This window comes from Magnolia sinica, chromosome 19, assembly GCF_029962835.1.
Source record: "Magnolia sinica isolate HGM2019 chromosome 19, MsV1, whole genome shotgun sequence".
NCBI classification, from domain to species: Eukaryota; Viridiplantae; Streptophyta; class Magnoliopsida; order Magnoliales; family Magnoliaceae; genus Magnolia; species Magnolia sinica.
In genome coordinates, this window is record NC_080591.1 from 23,389,956 (window position 1) to 23,403,427 (window position 13,472).

General features: G+C 38.2%; 1 protein-coding gene across 1 annotated transcript; it reads left to right on the forward strand.

Annotated features, from left to right (window-relative positions):
* The first annotated feature begins 4,302 nt into the window (after window positions 1-4,302).
* On the forward strand, window positions 4,303-10,162 carry LOC131235602 (F-box/LRR-repeat protein At1g67190). Its single transcript, XM_058232843.1, has 2 exons — window positions 4,303-4,510; window positions 8,676-10,162. The coding sequence occupies exon 2, from the start codon at window positions 8,875-8,877 to the stop codon at window positions 10,123-10,125; it is 1,251 nt and encodes a 416-aa protein (XP_058088826.1). The 5' UTR covers window positions 4,303-4,510; window positions 8,676-8,874; the 3' UTR covers window positions 10,126-10,162.
* Window positions 10,163-13,472: the final 3,310 nt, after the last annotated feature.

Consider the following 13,472-nt stretch of genomic DNA (forward strand, 5'->3'; position numbering starts at 1 on the left):
TTTGTTTAATTGAATTTGTGTTTGCTTCTACATGATCCCCAACAGATTGGATTTTAAAGCTACCAATAACCACGTTACTACGGGATGACACTTCGTGGGCCCACAACGATGTATGTGTTTTATCCGACCTATCTACCATTTTGGATCATTATTTTAGGCCGTCACCTTGATAATCAGTAAGATCCAAATCTCAGGTAAACCACAACATTCAAAAACAACAGTGATTAAACACCACTATAAAAAACCCTCAACAGTGCCGAACGCGGATTGCATACTGACCCTATGATCATATAAATCATGGTGGGGCCCAAACAGCACCGATCAATAGCGACGGCGCTGCTGATACGCTCAGTACGCAATCCGCGGAAGCGGATTAGGTGCGGCGGCAACCATACCCGAGACCGTGCGTCCCTTACCATGGGGCCCACCTTGATGAATATATTCCATATCCCGCTGTTCATCCTTTTTTTCAGATCATTTTAAAGCATGATCCCAAAAATAAAGCATATCCAATTCTCAGTTGGACCATACCATGGGAAATAGTGTTGATTAATCAGTGATGGGCCATAAAAGTTTTGAATCAACCTGATATTTGTTTCTTGCCCTTCATCCAGGTTTATGTGACCTTATCAACAGGTTGGATGGAAAATAAACATTACAGTGGGCCCTAAGAAGTTTTTAATGCTAACTCGTTCAATCAACACGGTTCCTTCTGTTATGATCACTTGAGTATTGGATCTGCTTCATTTTTGAACTGATATACTAAAATAATCTGGAAAAACAAATGGACGGCGTAGATATAAAGTATATGCATCAAGGTGTGCCACCCTATAAGCACCGTACCGTTTTAGGTGTAGCAGGGGTTGTACCTAATCCGCTTCGCAATCCGCGCCCCTCATGCCGGCTGCGTTTTCCTACGGGGTGTACGCACGTGTAACGAATCTCACTGATGTTCTGTCAGGGATGCTAAGCGCGTTGGCACTCGTCTCTCTCGTGTTGAAACATAGCATACATGTGATAAATCTAATCCGTTAATCATGCATATCTAACAGGACTTATTTCAGAAAAATAGACCACTATGATCATCTGGATGGCCAGACACATCTTAATCTTGAAAATGGACCATCAATCAGTTTCTTTAAACCGTTAATTTCTTCCGCTTAAGTTTGGCATAGATAATGATGGATTACCAAATTTTATATTTTAAAAATTATGTTATTTAAAGAGTTACAATGAACGGTTTGGATCTTCATACGTGCGACTCTATGCCTTATGTGAGAGGGTAGATAAAAGAGAGTACACTCGCTCGAGTTCACTTGTATAGCATTTGTAGAACGTATAAAATCAAGTAAATTTGCTCGCATGATTTAGACAGAGCACTTCGAGTCACAAATTACAATTCAACGTAATAATAATAAATCTTGTCCGTTCATCATATAAATAAAATTTATATTTGTTTAATGGTATAAAATAAAAAATAAAATTCATCCAATCAGACATGATCATCACTTGGTTTCAGTGCCGTCCATTCTCTATGGGAATGTTATCATTTAAAATAATTGTAAGTATATAACATTGAAGTAATTTTAAATTTAAGGTAATACTATATCAACGTACCGAATTTCATGCACGTTTTACGATAAGCACGTGTAATGAGAAGCCTCCCATCTGACGCGTGAGAATATCCGGAGAGTGGCTCGGCGCTCGAGGAAGAGTACGTTATGCCTCCGTCGCGAGGAAGCAGATTGCCTGTGACCCCGGGAACAGAGATATTCCTGTGCCCGGCCAGGGTGGTGTGGGGTCCACAGAAATGCCTTGACAAAGCCACTCCGTCCATCTGTTTTTAAAGATAACTATAGAAAGGAATCTAAAAGTCAGGCCAGGTCGAAAGCTCCGCACCAAATGCAGCATTGGGAACGGAAACATCCACCGTTGAAACCTTCCTGGGGCTGACCATGATGTTTATATGACATCCAAACCGTTCATAAGGTTACTAAGACTCATATAAAGCGTAGGAACGAATATCATCTTGATAAACAACTTAATTCTCCCCCAGACGTTCAATCCCGACACTTCCATGTGGTATGGCCTACGCGAGTCTTAGATCTGTCCTTTTTTTTTTAAAAATTATAGAATCTAGTACTATTGTGGTCTTTAAAAACAGATGGACGGATTGGATTAGTAACGGAGATATATGTGGACCCCACACAGCCACGGGTACAGGAATATTTATGTGCCCGCGGTTACAGGCAACCCACTTCCCTGTCGCGACTGAGAAAGGGCAACGCGGATTTCCTGCCAAGGCCTTTCACATGAATTTCTACGCGAGGATGCTGATTGGGGTCTATAGTAATGTTATTGTTAAATCCACTCCGTCCATCCATTTTTAGAGATCATTTTAGGACGTTCGACCATATATTAGGTGGATCCAACAATAAAGTAGACCACAAGATAGGAAACAGCGGGGATTTAGTGAGGACCGTTAAAACATTCTTGTGACAATAAAAATTTTATATAAGGCTTTAATTTTCGTGATTTCACGTCATCCCATTGGGAATGACCTTATAAATGGTTTGGATGACATAAAAACAACAAGGTGGAGCTTAGAAAAGTTTCAACAGTGGCATTTTCTTTCCCAACTTTTCCTGTCGTGTGGCCCACTTAGAGTTTTGAAAGTCCTGATTTCTAAAAACGGACGGAGGGAATCCGTGTCCGAGAAACGGCCTCAACAGCTTCCTTGCGCAGGAGCTTCCTCCGTAAGCCAGCCTTCGCGTCCTAGAAACGGCGTGTATCTCGGAAGCGGATTGGCTGGTGCACCTCGAACCGACTGTATAGCTGCTGTGTTTACTTTAGCAAGTTTTGTGGATCTGATCATAAGGTATGAGTTATATCCAAACCGTCCATCCATTTGGTGAGCTCGTTTTAAGGCTTACGATAAAAAATAAGACAGATCTAACCATCAAGTGGACTGCACTGCAAAAAGCAGTGGGGAGTTGAACATCTACCATTGAAATGCTTTGTCGGGTCACAGAAGTTCTGGATCAATAAAATTTGTTTTAACTCTAAATTTAGGTCTTTGTGGCCTTATGGACAGATTTGATAGAAAATAAATGTTATGGTGGGCCCTACGAATTGTTTAAGGATGAAAATCATTATCTCTGTTGCTATATGTGGTGTGGTCCAAATTTTTTTTAAATATTATTCATTTTTATATAATATTCTAAAATTTCTAAAAATAGATAAACAGTATTGATAATAAATACAGCATTGTAGGGCTCATGTAGCTTTGATATCGTTTGAACCGTTAGTACACCTAGGCGCATGAGGAGTCTCAGTGATCATCTTCAAACGACACGTACCTACAGCAGCTATATAGCTGTACACCAGCCAATCCACTTCCGCATATCTCCGGAGACGGATTGACCACTGACCCTGCCAGAATCCAATGGGTAATGGTCGGTGCTTCATGGGCCCCACCATGATGTATTTATTTCATCCATGCCTTCCACCAATTATTATAGATCATGTAATGGTATAATCTAAAAAATGAGGTTGATCCAAATCTCAAGTGGATCACACTGTATTGATTGAACGCCCACCATTAAAAACTTCTTGAGCCACAAAAGTTTTGGATCAAGTGGACATATATCTTCCCCCTTAATCCAAGTCTTTATTACCTGATCAATGGGTTATATTTCAAATAACCATTACAGTGGGCATAGGAGGTTTTTAATAACATTCAATAACTACTATTTTCCCATGGTCTGGTACACATAAGACTCATATGTACCTATATTTTGGCACCAAGATCTAAAATTATTTTTAAAAATGTACCGAGGGCGTGAATAAAACAAATTCAGCATGGTGGTGTCCACATAGCGCCGACCACTATCTACCTTGCTGGTGGCCGCGTCAGTAGCCAAACCGCGTCCTGTATCTCCACCCACTAGGCCCACATTTTGAGATTTTCCGATAATTTGAACGGTCCACATTTCTTTAAAGCAAATAATAAGGCCATTATCCTATATTCACATCTATATTAAATGATCTTCACCGTTGATATTTAGAAATACAATGCGAACCCTTGAAAAATTTCCACTCATTGTTCTTAAATTATCTACAGATGTATAGTAAATTTCATAAATTTAAGAAATATTTCATGTAATGTTAACGAGAGAACAAATTCCGAAATATAGACGGTTGCGATCATTGTAACACTCAGCAAGTGGGCCCCAATTGTTGGCGACAGAGTTTTGAAAGTGTGTCGCGACGGAGGAAAAATGAACTGGGGAGGGAAAAACAACACCCACCCACGACGGCGTCCATACCTTGACCTTTTCTCCTCCGAATAATTAAAAAAAGAAAAAGAGAGGGAGTGCGAAATTACCGTTTTACCCCTCCCCTTCAAATCCTCCCAAAAACTCCAATAATCCTGCCCATCGGTTCCGTCGATCTTAAAAGCCTTTCGATCTCTCCCTCTCTCTCTCTTCTCTATCTATCTATCTGGAAGGTACGGCTCCAATAATTTTTTTTTCTTTTTTAATTATTAATTATTATTTTTCCTGACGTATTAAGGAAAAGATAAGGAAATTCCATTATATTGTTAGGCCTTTTAAATTCGATTTTGTTGGGTTCATTGATTGATTTTTTCTACGCGATGTAATGTGAAGAACGTATCTGTAGATTGTTATGAGAAATACCCATATGCCAGGTTTCAGTTTTATTGGATTTATTTATTTATTTATTTTGTAATTGTGGGAGTGTTTTCTTTGATTTTATTATTATTATTATTATTATTATTATTTTTAATGATTTGAATTCATGAGGAATGGAATTACTTGGAATCTGGAGGTGTATTTTGGTGTTCTGAAGAAAACCCAGATGCCAGAGTTCAATTTATTGGATTTTTTAAAAGAAAGAAATCAGGGTGTTTGGAGTTTGTGTTTCTCCATGAGGAATGCGATTACTTGTAATCTGGAGATGTTTTTGGTGTGCTGAAGAACCCAGATGGCAGATTTCTATTTCATTGGATTTTTGGTTGGAAAAAATCTGGGGTGTTTGGAGTCGTGCTCCTTCTTGGGGTTCTCTGCTGAAATCTAGAGGTGTTTTTAGTTTTTTGAAGAAAACCCAGATGCTAGATTTCAATTTTCTTCGACTAAAATAAAAAGAAAGAAAGAAATAAAAAACTGGGGATGTTTGTAGTTTGTATTCTTTCTTGAGGAATGGAATTAGTAGGAATATGGTGAAATCTAGAGCTGTTTTTGGTGTTCTGAAGAAAACCCAGAGATGCCAGATTTCAATTTTAGTTGACTTAAAAATAAAAAAAGATCTGTGGGTGTTTGGAGTTTGTGTTCCTCCTTGAGGAATGGGATTACTTGGAATCTGGTAAATTTTGGAGGTGTTTTATGGGGTGCTATGAAGAAGCCCAGATGCAGATTTCAATATTATTGGATTTTTATTTTTATCTTTTATACATAGAAAAACGAGGGGTTGTTGGAGTTTGTTTCCTTCTTGAGAAATGGAATAACTTGGAATCTGGTGAAATCTAGAGGTGTATTTTGGGTGTTCTGAAGAAAAAACCCAGATGCTTGGTTTCAATTTTATTGGATTATTATTATTATGATCTGGTGTTTTTGGAGTGCATGTTTTTATGGAGGATTTGAATTCGTGAAGAATGGAATTGCTTGGAATCTGGTGAACTCTAGATGTTGTTTCTTGGTGTTCTGAAGTTAACCCAGATGGCAGAGTTCAATTTTATTGGTTTTTTTTTTTTCCTTCTCCATCTGGGTATCTTTGGAGAGAATTTATTTCTTTTCTGGGCGATTTGAATTCATTTGAAATGGATTTACTTAGTATGCTTGGAGTTATGTTTTTCTTCGGGAATTAAATTCATTGGAAATGAAATTACTTCAGATCTGGGGTAATCCAGAGTTCTTTTTTGGGTTTCTGAAGAAAACCCAGATGCAATAAAATAAAATAAAATCTTGGTATGTCCTGACTACCTGTTTTCCGTTGACTTGGATTCATGAGAAATTGGATTAGATGGAATTGATGAATTCTAGAATTTATTTTGGTGCTATCTAGTAAACTTACTTGCAAAATAACTTGTCTTTTTTATTATTTTTATTTTTTATATATTAAAAAAACCTTCTCCTCTAGCTATGTTTGGAGTGTCTTTTTCTCTTTAGGGTTTGAAATCACACGAAATGTAATTTGGGGAAAGCTAGAGTTATTTATTTATTCATTTTAAAAAGCCAGTGGCCAGATTTCAAATTTCCTTTTCTTTTCATATGATTGTTAATCTGACCCCAATTAGTTGGGGTAAGGCTCAGATGACGACGATGATGATTTCGTTTGGATTACTTTCTTTTTCTAGTGATTTGATTTCACGAAAAATGGAATTATGTCAGATTTGATGAAATCTGGAACTCTTTTGGTTTTTATAGAAAACCTAGATGCTGTGCTTCGTTTTTTTTTTGGCGTGTCTGCATGTAGGCCATCTGTTTTCTAATATGAATATGAATCCCTAAACCTAGAGTTTTTTGGGGTGTTTTGAAGGAAACCCAGGTGCAAGATTTCAATTTCTTTGATTTTTCTGTTTCATATGAGTCTTTTTGTAATACATGTTTTTCTAAGGATTTGAATTCTTTAGGAATGAAATTAAGGGCCTGTTTGATTTTCCATGTTACATGTAAATCCGTGGTAAATAAGTAATTATTACTTCTTCTTCTTCTTCTTCTTTTTTTTTTTTTTTTTTTCACTTGGTTTGAAAATGGGTAAGTAATTCCACCTCGAAAACCGGTCCAAAGATATTGACTTAAATTTGTGGGTCCAACTGTTTTATCAGAACATTGTGTGGCATGAGCCAAAAAATGAGGCAGATCCAACGCTCAAGTGGCCCACAAGAAATGAAACAGTGGCCTTAATTTGTCCACCATTGAAAGTTGTTTCCTTCGCTAGGCCCACATTAAGGTTTATTTGTCATCTAACTGGTTCATAAGGTCACACAGACATGGATAAGGGGAAAACACAAATATCAACTTGATCCAAAACTTCTAGGGGCCCCAAGAAGTTTTTAACGGTAGGCGTTCAATTCCCACTGTCTCCTGTGATGTGGTCCACTTGAGCTTTGGATCTGCCTCATATTTGGGCTCACGCCATAAATTCAGCTGGCAGCCTGGCATAATGAATGGACGGTGTGGATAAGCCACATACATCATGGTGGGCCCCACATTTATTTCGCAAATTTCTTGATTTTAGTGTTAAAAAAGTAAGCCGTCATTGTCTGCATTGGGAAAGATGCAGTAATTACCTAAGTAAATAATTGTTACCCATCTACAAGGTAATTACAGTTGAGGGGAAAAAAAAAATCAAACAGGCTAGGAAGCTGATGAAATCTAGAGGTCTTAGGTGTTATGTGGAACATCCAGATGGCGGATTTCAAGTTTCTTTGACTTTTCCATTTGGGTGGTGCCAAGTTTTTTTTAAATTCATGAGGTTAGTGATTATAAAAAATCATGAGGTTTAGAATTACATGGAATTTCACTAATGCTAGAGGGTTTTTTCTTTTTCTTTTTTTTTTTTTGGTGCTGAAGAAATTCCAGATAGCAGATTTCAGTGTTTCTTGGAAATTCTCTTGTCTAGGTATGCGTGGAATATCAATGTTTTCTTGTGGAATTGAATTGATGTGAAATGGGTGAAATGAAATATGACGAAATTTAGAGGGCTTTTGATGTTCTGAAGAAAAACCAAGATGCCCAAGTTTCATTTTTAGGTATCCAAAATCGTTTACATAATGGTAGCAGTGGGTACCATTATGTGGCCCATATCATAATGGTAACGATGGTGGCAAGTGGTATATCTATTTTCCTTAAGGATTTAATTAATGTGGAATGGAACTACATGGATATGATGAAATGTTGAGCTTTTGGGCGTTCTAAAGAAAAACCCCTTTGCCATATTTCAAATTTAAAATAAAAAAAATAAAAATCATGAGAGTATCTTTAAAATCTTTGTTTTTCTTGAGGATTAGGTTTCGTGAGAAATGACATTTCAGCTACTCTGGTGAATGCTAATGTATTTCTGGTGTTTTATAGGAAATCTGGAAGCCATATTTTCTAGTTTCGTTGATTTTCCCTTTTCAGGTTATGTTTTCGTCAAGCAAACAAATGCTAGATTTGTTTTTTATTGGATAATGTAAATTAATTATGGATTATCTTCCTTGGAATTGCAGTGAAAATTTTTATTTCTGTGATGTAGATAGGTTGCTTGATTTTGCGACGATTGATTCAAAAGTCACCGATGTCTGCTAAGTTCCGATTTATTGTTTTACCTGTGGGGAACCCGAATGCGAGACTAGATTTTACTTTTTTTTTTGGGATAAATTTTCGTTGTGTATGGAGATATTTGCCTTTGATTGATGGGAAATAACAACGCATGGAACTGACAAAATTTTATAACCTTTATCCTTTTATTCCCTGTGAAAGTTGTTCCTGATAAAGATGATTTTGCATTTCTTAGTTATTGAGAGATAGGCATGGAGCATTTTTGAGGAGACTTATAATCCAGTGCTTTTTATGCATGAAATGGGGATATCTATTTCTTAATGAATTAACTTTGAATTTATAGAAATATGATAAAATCTTGAACCTTCTTGTTTCTTCTGAAAAACTCAGGTGTTGGATAATGCATTTTCATGGTTCAAGTTTGTATTGATGATATTCCTTTGGAATTCTTCAAGAACAGAGTCTGTATTGCATGACTTTGAGATGTGTGTTCAATTTTCATACAATTGACTTGAAAGTTCATGTCATCTGATAAAATCTCGAGGACCAGAATCTTTCCCGAATTTCATTTGGCCATCGTCTACTGGATATGGAGCATCTTCCTGTAGAAGTCATTGGAAACATACTATCAAGGCTCGCAGCTGCCCGAGATGTGGTGATTGCCTCTGCAACTTGCCGGAAATGGCGAGAAGCGTGTCTGAAACACCTCCACACCCTTTCTTTCAATTCCAATGATTGGCCTGTTTATCGTGACCTCACCAACAGTCGGTTGGAGATTCTTATTACCCAGACTATATTTCAAACCACTGGTTTGCAGTGTCTGTCGATTTTCATGGATGATGTTGATGAGTTCTCGGCAGCTCCTGTGATTGCTTGGCTCATGTACACTCGAGAGACTCTGCGCTGTCTGCTGTATAATGTCCGCACGACTCCGAATGTTAACATTCTGGAGAAATGCGGTAGGCAGAAGCTGGAAATGTTGGTCTTGGCTCACAACTCTATCACTGGGGTTGAACCCAGTTACCAGAGGTTTCCATGCTTGAAATCCCTTTCTCTGAGTTACGTCAGCATTTCAGCCTTGGATCTGAGCCTGCTTTTGACTGCCTGCCCGAAAATCGAGACCCTGGCACTCGTCAATCCGGAGATTGCAATGTCGGATTCACAAGCGACAATGGAACTAAGCAGCCCTACATTGAAGAGCATTTATGTCGAAGCAATTAGCTTGGATAAGTTCATATTAGAAGCTGATAGTCTTGAAAGCTTGCATTTGAAAGATTCGACTCTAGACCTTTTTGAGCTTATCGGCAAGGGTACCTTGAAACATCTCAAGATTGATGATGTCAGTGTCATTCACCTAGATATTGGGGAGATTACCGAGCATCTGGAAGCTGTGGACGTCAGCAATTTTACGATCATGTGGCCAAAATTCTACCACATGATATCAAAATCATCTAAACTGAGGCGGCTTCGGCTTTGGGGCGTGGTATTTGATGATGAGGATGAGGTTGTAGATTTGGAAACTATTGCTGTTTATTTCCCACAGCTAAGCCATCTTTCATTGAGTTATGACTTGAGAGATGGGTTGCTTCACTACGGTGCGTCGCGTTTGAAAAACGTGGTGGTGTTGGAACTGGGCTGGACGGTAATCAGTGAGCTCTTCACCCACTGGGTTGCAGCGCTGCTCGACAGATGTCCCAATCTTAAGAGGCTGGTCATCCATGGGGTTGTTTCTGAAGCGAAAACTCGGGAAGAATGCAATACGTTGGCTAATTTCACTTCATCCATCGTTCGGCTCATGAGAAAATATATGCATGTCGATGTGCAGTTTGAGTATGAATAAAATTCTTAGAATGCCTTTGCAGGGGTTTTAGTTTTGATCCAGCACAAGTTGTATAAGCAGGTAAAACAATACCGCATGTAGAGCATCTTTTTCTTTTCTATATCCAAATTATTTTCCTCCTTTTGTTAGATAATTAGAAACTTGAAGCAATTGTAAATTCAGCTATTCCTTTTTTTTTTTTTTGTAGATGGAACCTGTTTTGGATTCAATTTTCTAAGTTCTCACTGTGCTCTAGTTATGTGTCTGCTTTGTTCTTGATGTTGTCTTTTCCTGAATAAAGATGCTTTAGTAAGCATGCATTCTTAATGGTTCTTGCTTTCTTCGTTCATGTATCTGTTTGTTTTGAAATTTCTGATTTTTATATGTTTTGATTCATGCAAAAAGAATAGTAGAAGAGCTTTGCTTTAGTGCATGTGTGGGCAGTAAGGCTCATGTACATGCCACACATGTGCCGGCATGGCACGATAGATCCAAGATTCAATCAATCTGCCAGAAAGGAACCACTTCTCGTTAAGTCCATGTGAAAGAAGATGATGATGATGTAGCCTGTAAATAGAGTACGGAGAGTGCATTTCTTTCATCACTTTTCTAATTGAGGTAGCCCGTAATTAGGGTATGGAGAGTGCATTTCTTTCATCACTTTTCTAATCAAGGTGGCCCGTAATTAGGGTACAGAGAGTGCATTTCTTTCATCACTTTTTTGAATTGTTTGTGAAGGTTTTCAGGAGGAACCCCCTTGAAGCCATCATAGATCCCATGGGCAATCAAGTACTGAAAGTTCTGCTGTGCTAATGAAGCACTTGACTCCATCATAGATCCCATGGCTGAACAAGTATTGAAAGTTCTGCTAATGAAGCACTAACTCCTAGTTGAGATGTTAGAATTAGGGGTGCAACTCAGGCAGGTTGGGTTGGGTTGAGGGTCAACCCTCAACCCGACCTGACCTCAATAGGACACTAACTGCAAACCTGACCTGAATTTGCTCAACCTGAACCCAACCTGATTTCGAATTGGGTTGGTGTTTTCCAACCCGCACCCAACCTGAGGACCTTGACAATCCACTCAGTCGGGTTTGGGTCGATCCTAAACCAATATGCAGCCCTAGTTAGTATGCTATAAAAGGAAATTCACTACAACTTGGTGAAAGTTTTAATCCTCGACTCCTATGTAACTTAGACATGAACATGTTAGTGTGGGACACGGGGTGACGTGTTAGGTGTGCATTATCACATTGGAAAATCTGACACGTCAACATTCCCCTTGAGATGTATAATCATCATATAACCCTTATCCCAACTAATTAGGGTCGTTAATCTTCAAAAAAGAAAAAGAAAAAAAAAAGAGGGAGTTGTCGTGCCTTTTTATATATAATGATAGTGAAAATGTATTGTCATTTAAATTTCAGTTCGTAAATTTATAAATTATAACACAGTGAAATGTAGTTACATAACTAGAACCACGTTACAGCTATATAAGTAGTATTTAGATGATGCAAAGAATGATCATGTACAATTGTTGTAGGTTGACTTGAAATCTTCTAAATAAATTAATGTATTTTGTCTTTTCTCTTTTCCTATAGTTGTGCCAATCATAGTTCAAAAACTCAGAAACTCGACTCAACTCGATCTCTAGCCAGCTCGGTTCAACTCGAAGATGCGACCGAGTCTTTAATCGACTCAACTTGATAATTTTGATAGAGCATGCCCCTAATAATTGCATCGTTGTACCTGGGCTGTGAGGGCTCTCAACCACATGAGTGGACTGAGTAGTTCAATGTGCTCTTCAGTGCCTAACCCAGAGATGTGTGGATCATCCAAGGCACATCACTGTGGCATACTCTTGTTAATAATTAAATTTATGGTATTTAATTTAAAATTGTTAGGAACACATAAAGTAATTAAAATAACCAAGTAACCACATGAGCTCATTGTATGGTGCACTGGTAGTGAGCTATTGCCTTGATAAATGAGGTCGCATGTTCAAGTCTTTTCCCTGCGATTTTACTGCTGAAACAAAAGCAGCTGATCGGACCCCTGACTTGGTCGAGTCACACTGAGTTGTATCGAGTTGGCCAAATTTTCAAGCTGATTTGATGAGTCTTGTCAAGTCCTGAGTCACACCAGTTAGTGAGTTCCCATGAACTCAGCTCGAAATTTTGTCAAGGTGACTTGACTCGGTCAAGTTTTTAATCAACCCACTGAGTTTTAGAACTATGGTGTTGATGCGTGTATGAGATATGTCTGACATGGGTGTTGAATACTTCAGCCTTTTTCCTGGTAGGGTGCCCTTGTGACGTAGAGATTTTTACCAATGATGCAAAATGAGAGAGTGGTTTTGAGGTGTTGATTGGGAAGAAGGTTTTGAGGTGCAAAATTTAATAGAAGATGGTCCTACTTTGAAATTCAGTGAGTTTATGAAGCAGCATCTGGTTATAACCACAGTCAACTATGAAATACTGAATTTTGGAAATATTTCAGATAAAAAGAATAAAAGTCAATGTGTTGATCTGATTTTTTTTCTTTTTCTTTTTTCTCCTCTCTTTCAGTTTTTGTGTTTCTGTGTTGTGTCTGCTTTTCCTTTGGTTGTAGTCCTTTCTGGCTATGCCTAATAAAATCTTCACCTTAAAAAGAAAAGAAAGAATGGAAGTCTGCTTCTATCACTTGGATGGCTTCGACCTCCTGGCGACAGATGGAGGTAAACTAGCATGCAAAGAGGTGCTATGACACATTGGTGGGAGTACATTACCTCCAGCCAGATATTTATGTTCTAAGTTTTGGTGGATTCATGCTAAGTGTTTTAACTCATTATAGGGGGTCTATGAATGGCTTTAGATGTAATTCTTAACTTTAGGAATCAAACCTAAAGGATCTCTAAGTAAGAACCATTTCAATCATTCACCCATTCCAGAAATGGATGTGATGATTTTGATGCAGAGAAACATTCATGCTTCTCTGTCTAAATACACTCCTTATTTTAAGGAAGAAAACCATTCGCTTTATGATACTATTGGAAGTATATACTAGAATGAATACCCAACGAGGCAGAACCATCCCTATCAATATCATGGGCCCGTTTCTGTGATGTCCATGTGATCAGAGATGAAGGGCCACACTCATATCCCGAGAGTCCTAAAACCATGGAATCCCATGATCGAACAACCATAATGACAGAATTCCTTGTCCTGACTCCTGAGTGTTTGTTTTCTTTATGACTTTGTGGTTCTAACAGACTTAAACTCATCAAAATTCCATTCGTGAAGTATTTGGAGTGTCAGGAAACCTGCAAGGGGGCCTTGTCATATCAACATCTGGACCACCCAACCATTTGGTCCACCTGTAAAAACTGAA